Source organism: Anas platyrhynchos, chromosome 20, assembly GCF_047663525.1.
Source record: "Anas platyrhynchos isolate ZD024472 breed Pekin duck chromosome 20, IASCAAS_PekinDuck_T2T, whole genome shotgun sequence".
In the NCBI taxonomy this organism is placed as follows: domain Eukaryota; kingdom Metazoa; phylum Chordata; class Aves; order Anseriformes; family Anatidae; genus Anas; species Anas platyrhynchos.
Genome location: NC_092606.1, coordinates 1,528,962 through 1,535,070, shown reverse-complemented (window position 1 = coordinate 1,535,070; position 6,109 = coordinate 1,528,962). Strand labels below are relative to the sequence as shown.

Genomic DNA, 6,109 nt, shown 5'->3' with positions numbered 1-6,109 from the left:
GCTGCTGGTACTTTTGGGAAGGAAAGAGATGAGGGTGGGGAGGGAAATGCCTCCCCTTGCTGCCGCTCTGGCCATGCCCCTTGTGGCTGCAGATGCCCCAAAGCCACCCCGGCTCCTCGCCTCCCAGCATTTGGGTTGCATCCTGTGGTTCCTCTGGAAAGCAAGTGCCCAGGGGAGGCCGTTATGCTGGTGAGCTCCTTTCTGCATCCAGGGCCAGATCCTGCTCCCACCCCGCAGGACAACTGGGGCAGGAGCAGGTCCCGTTGCATCTCCCAGGTACCTGTTGTGGAAGAGCATGAGAAGAGACTGGGAGCCCACGGCCAGGGGAGCCCGGTGAGGCCCTGAGGGTGGGCTTTGCACCAGGGAAATCCCCAGGGGTGGCAGGGAGCAGCGATGCTCCCCAGGGGCCGTGACCCCAGGGCTGTGTGTGAGCTCACAGCGTGCCCGTTGCCAGCTCTGTGTGCGGGGACCGGGACCTGCCTTTCAAGAAAAAGCGGAAAAGGAAAAATGCTGTGGTTTACCCACTTAATTCCGAAATAACAAGCCTCTCGGGGATGGGGCGTGTGCATTTTCTTCAAACTGTTTCATTATCCATCGCGCAGCAACTCCTCCGCGTCTGTCAGGCAGGCAGTCTGGCTCCTTCGCCTTGTCTCCTAGCGGGATGGAAAGACGTCATTATAATGAATTCTTTCTGAACTATGTGTTATCAATCTCCAGCCCTGCACTTTTCGGCGCTGTGCTGAGCTGGCGGGATCACCAGGTGCGGATCCCGCTTTTTGAGGGTGACACTTGTTCTGATGCTCCAAATCAGGCCCCACAGCCGATTTAGGGGGCAGCAGCAGGGTTTGGGTACGTGGCAGACCTGAGGACGCATTCAGGCACTGCTGGAGGTGTTTGCAGACCTGCAACAGGGGACACCCCAATGCTGGGGGGGCTGAGAACCACAGGGTCCGGCCTGGGAGCGCTGCTCCGTGCCCCCACCTCCCCTGCAGCCCAGCTCCAGCTGCCAGGGAGCAGCGTTTGGTTGCTGGCAGGGTTGGAGCTCCCCAGCCTCACGTGTGGCTTGGAAACTTTCCCTGTGAAAGAAGGCGCTGGAAAAAGTCAAGGCATTCTTGCCTTAAATGTCAAAAGCATCAAAATGCTGGAGAAACCCTGGATGTGGCCTTCTCGGCACAGCCAAGGAGGCCGTCGTAACCCAAGGGGGGAGCCAGGGCTCTTTGAAAGAGCTGAAAAGACCGGGGCCTGCCCAGTCCTTTGAGCAGCTCAGATGCAGCCCTGGAGCGGTCCCAGCAACTCCCTTTTGAATTCTTCCACTCCACAGGGGCAGGAGTTTTGTCTTTCAAAACTTTCTCCCGGCAGCGGAGAGAAGCCCGGGACTGAGAGCTGCGGCTGGCCCACGGTGAATGCTCGAGGTGTCCTGCGCTGGCAGCGGGTACCTGCTTCTGTCAGCCCTCGCTGGAAATTCACTGCCCCCTTCCTTTATAACACTGCAAGATGGATGGAGTGAATGAATGCTTTTTATTATTATTATTATTTTTTATTTAACCAGCTCGTTCCCAGACCGAGGGCTGCATCCTAGCGATCAGGCATCACGTCTTTGCCGTGTGCTTCTTGGAAGCTGGCTTCACGGAACTTCTGGCAGGGGGAAGGCTGTTTGCACAGAGCAAACAACCTCGGTGGTGTTGGGATTTCATTAATCAGGATGAAAAACACAGGCTGGGGCTCGGGGCTGGCAGCCAGGCACCGTCTGCTGCCACCTCCTGGGCCCAGCCAGCAGTGCTGGGGCTGCGGGGCAGGATCAGGCCCTGGTGCAATCCTGCTGGGTGCTGGCTCTGGGTGAGACCCAACACAAAATGGGACCGAAGGGAGACCCCAGCTCTCGGTGTCCCACTGTGGGGGGATGTTTGTGGCCCCCCACCGCCGGTCCCCAGGCTGCCATGGGCACGTCGTGGTGCTCAGCTGGGGGACAGTGGACAGGGAGGGTGTAAAGAGCCATGGGGGCAGAGGACGAGCCCCAGCCAGCAGGACCCCAAACGATGCGGGGCCATATGGGCGTCCTCCCTCCCGTATGGAGATAAATGGCGGGCTGCGTGTGCCAGGACGCGTCTGGGCAGCACAGGGCAGCATTTCTGGTGTGCCCCCTCCTTGCAGGAGCACCCAGCACAGCCCCAGCAGCTCCCTGTGCCTTTGGGGCCAGCAGCTGTCCTGCCCCGTCACTCGCAGCCCAAATGGCTCCCTCAGAAACCGGAGACGGCAGCAGCACCGCCACGTCCCGCACCCTGCAGGCGCTCAGCGGGTGTTGTAACGGGGTGACAGCTGCTGCCATGGCTCCTGCTCAGCTCCATCGTGGTCTGCCATTGCTTGCAGGCCCCGTGGAGGCACAGTGCCCCGCTGCAGGGTGGGCACGGCCACTCCGTGATGGTGGGAGCACGGCAGGGGAACCAAAACAGCCGCCGGGGAAACAGGAGTGAGGTGTGCGTGGTTTTGGGGTGTGAGGTCATATTTTACACAGCATCCCTCGGTCTCCGTGCTGGGTCCATGCTCCGGCCCCTGGAGCACTGAGGTCCCCGCTCAGCCCATGCTGGGGTGCGGTAATGCTGCTCCAGGACCTGTTTTGGGGTTTTTAGCCCCAAAAGCAGGATAAATCTGGGACCTGTTTTGGACTTTTACCCCTAAAAGCAGGATAGATCTGGGACCTGTTTGGAGACTTTTAGCCCCAAAAGCAGGATAAATCTGGGACCTGTTTCGGGGTTTTTAGCCCCAAAAGCAGGATAAATCTGGGACCTATTTTGGAACTTTTAGCCCCAAAACAGGACAGATCCCAGCAGGTGCTGCCCAGGCAGGTGGAGGGGACCCTCCGGGCTCTGGAGGCCCGTGGGGGTTTGGATCTGAGCCCCGTGCCCATCGGGGGCCACCAAGGGCAGCAGAAGGACCCCGAGGGCCCCGTCCCCGCGTGTTCGTGCCCGTGCCGGGGGCGGTGGGGGGGGGTGGTTCGGTCCCGGTGGCGCTGTCCCTTTAAATGGCGGTGGGAGGGGGGGAGGCGATCTGGGTGGGCACCCGCTCGGCTATCGACTCCTTCTGCCTGCGCGCCCATCCGCGGGCCGAGCGCGCCCTGCGAGCTGATTGGCTCAGCCGCGCGGAGGGCGGGCGCTTCCGCTTCCGGGCTGGCCGTTGCTAGGGGGCGGCGTTGCTAGGGGCGGCCTAGCGCCGCCATGGCGGGGAGCCGCGTGCAGAAGGTCGGCAGCGTCTTCAGCCGGTACGGGGGGGGCCGGGCCGGGCTGGGGGCGGCCCCGCGGCTCCCCCTAAACCCCCCCCTGAGCCCCCTGTCCCCGCAGGACCCGCGACCTGATGCGCATGGGGGTGCTGCGCCAGCCGCTGTGGTTCGAGGTTTACGCCGCCTGCCCGCCCCGCCGCGAGCCGCGGCACCGCCAGGCCCGGCCGCGCTACGGCCGCGCCAGGGACAGCGTCAGGGACATCCTCTACCCCGAGGACGCCGTGCGAGCGTGAGTTCCGCCTCGTTCGGACCCCCGGGGACCGTCCTGGGGCCCCCAGGGTCCCCGTTGTTGGTTGGCTGTTGTGGAATAAATGGGGTGACCCCGATGCTGTTTATTTCCCTCAAACTGTGTCTCTCTTTGATTGATGGAAAACCTGAACTGTGTTATTTTTTGAGCAGGAAATTTTACAGAGTGTACGGAAGCGGGCCAAGACCTTTTGATTTATCGCAACCGAACTACAAATCGACGTGCCAAAGGTAAATCTTTTTTTGTTGATATATAACTAAACTAAAAATGCTTCTGAAACTTGTCCCTGTCTCCTCTTAGGTCAGCAAACCACAATGTTGTTTGCGAGAGTAAAAATACAATCTTGAAATCTAGGTTCGTTGAGAAGTACAATGAATTGAAAGAAGAAGGGAAAATTGAAGAGGAAAAATTGTTTGAAGAAACAGGAAAAGCCCTTTTAGCCAGTGGGATAATTTTGCAGAGAAGAGGAACAGATAAAGTAAGTATTAAACATTCAGAAAACGAATTGGCCAGTGGACTCAAAAGGCTTCATTTTTAGGTTCTTAAGACGGAGTTAGTCCAAATTAAACTCTCTGTAAGTTACCAATAAATAAAATAGAGAATAAAATAGAACCTCTTCTGGATTGAAGATAGCTGGCACACTTTTTCTATTCCTTCTTAGTAATTAAGTATTCTAATGCAGCATCGCTCTCATTCTTTAATCCTGATTTGGAAATTTATACATAAATCTTGCAGTTTGCTTCAATAAACTAAACCAACAGCGATAACAACAAAACCCACACACTTATTTCAGTCATTTTTTGTTTATATTTGTAGTTTGGGGCTCGTTTACTTATGTCTTTGGTAAGAAAATAACTACCCAGAAGAACTGTCTAACATGTCTTGCATCTATTTTCACGGATGTAAAAAAGAGGAGACAGCTCCTGGGCACATGGAGTCTGTTCCTTGTTACTTCAGATAATTGTCATGTAACTCTTAATGTAAAACGGGGTAAAAAAGCAAACTGATGCTTCCAGAACAGCGCGTCAGGTAGAGTAGAACACTGCTGCTCTGTGATGGTTAGCAATCTTTTTACTTTGTTCAAGTCTGAAAGATAAGCAGTTCTTTTGAGAATGCTGTCCGTTTAGTTTGAACACCCTCAAAAAAATGGAGAAAAAGATTTTATAAAAATGGCAGCTCTGTAAACAAAATTCAGCTGTTACTCTCTCCTGTAATGCGCTCTCTATTCTCCTAATTGTCCAATTACCCGTGGGCTGAGCATCCATAGCCTCTTTTCAATAAAAGAGGCTGACCAGGAGCAGAAATTGGTTCTATTACAAGTAGATGTCCAACGAGCGTGTGAAAAGATGAAATGGCCAGCTGGCTTTAATATTTTACCTTGAGGTCAGCGATCTCATTTTCATTTCTTGCCCTGGTGATACCTTGAGACTGCACGTACTTTGATAATAACCTAAGCATGAGGTAGAACTTAGCTGTCAGCTTTCTCAGACATACGCACTGGCTGTTGCTCTCTTCAGCTGTGCTTTGGAAGAAACTTGTTGCAGCCATTTCTTTGGTTTGGTTGGGTTTTGTTTTGTGTCTGTCTTTAACTGTAGGTAACACAACAGAGTCACCAAGATGCTGAGGCCAGGGATTCTGTACTACATCAGCAACTTCAAAGCGTGTTGGAGGAGATGCAGGCAAAGAAGAAAGACGTGGAGGAGCAGAAACCAGAACTGACAGAGACACAGAAGGAGAGCCCCGTGTCCTAACAGCTGTAGCGTTGTCTTCTCACATCGCGCAGGTGGCGTTCACCTGCTCAGGAACCTGTGTGCCCACAGCCTATGGTTACAAGATTTTTGAATGTTGTCTCAACTTTTGATGTGGAAAATTAAATATTTTCTTTAAAATGGGAAATTCTGTCTGTTCAGGGGTCTCATTTGCACTAGTAAAGATGTTTCTTAACTTCTTGCAGTGACGGTACAGTTTGTGACCGTCCTGCTGCTGAAGTGTCTGATGCTGTTTGTTTGATGCATTCTAACAGCTGTCTGAAGTGTCATCTTTTTATAGCTAATTCAGAAGAGATGCTATTTATATAAATGTTCTGATATGTTCTCTCTGTTTCATTGCTTGCTTAAATTCCTGAGAGGATAAAATATAATAATACAAACTAATTTGGATCTTTGAAAATCTTAGTGACTCTTAATGCCATCAGTCACCTCAGAAGCGTGAAGGATGCGCTGTTATAACTCTTTGCTGAAGACAAAGTTGAGTGCTGTTACAGAAATAGTCACTGAAAATTGGGCACAGAAAAGCTGGAAAATAGCAATCAATCCTAGAATTCAGAGCTGATTAGACTTGCGTTTTTCCCACATCTGTGAACTCGATTGCCTAGCTTGTTTCTTATTAAGAATTTTGTTTTCAGGCTAAGGGAAAAACAGTAACAAGAAGAAAACAAACAGATTTAAATCATGTCAATCAAACCTCTTCCTCTCCTAGCTCTCCCCCAGAAAGGAAAAGGTCAAGATTTCCTTTTGGTTTTGTACCTGCCTTCCAGACCCCTCCTCCACAACAGTGTTGTGACACTGCTGAAGGCGATTCAAGCAAAC

At 52.8% G+C, this 6,109-nt stretch overlaps 1 protein-coding gene and 1 long non-coding RNA gene across 4 annotated transcripts; both read left to right on the top strand.

The window, feature by feature from the left end:
* Positions 1 to 1,057: 1,057 nt before the first annotated feature.
* LOC139999128 (uncharacterized) lies at positions 1,058 to 2,452 on the top strand. 2 transcript variants are annotated; one of them, XR_011804221.1, is made up of 2 exons: positions 1,058 to 1,399; positions 1,550 to 2,452. It is a non-coding gene; the product is annotated as an uncharacterized lncRNA (long non-coding RNA). The 2 variants fall into 2 exon arrangements; XR_011804220.1 differs by having other exon boundaries at positions 1,058 to 1,432.
* Positions 2,453 to 3,095: 643 nt separating this feature from the next.
* On the top strand, positions 3,096 to 5,417 carry MRPS23 (mitochondrial ribosomal protein S23). Of its 2 annotated transcripts, none has more exons than XM_038165752.2 (5): positions 3,096 to 3,236; positions 3,336 to 3,503; positions 3,674 to 3,751; positions 3,876 to 3,999; positions 5,117 to 5,417. In XM_038165752.2, exons 2-5 carry the CDS (start codon positions 3,349 to 3,351, stop codon positions 5,270 to 5,272), a joined length of 513 nt encoding a protein of 170 aa, XP_038021680.2. In that variant the 5' UTR covers positions 3,096 to 3,236; positions 3,336 to 3,348; the 3' UTR covers positions 5,273 to 5,417. The 2 variants fall into 2 exon arrangements, with proteins under 2 accessions (XP_038021680.2, XP_027327826.3); XM_027472025.3 differs by having other exon boundaries at positions 3,098 to 3,256.
* The last annotated feature ends 692 nt before the right edge of the window (positions 5,418 to 6,109 follow it).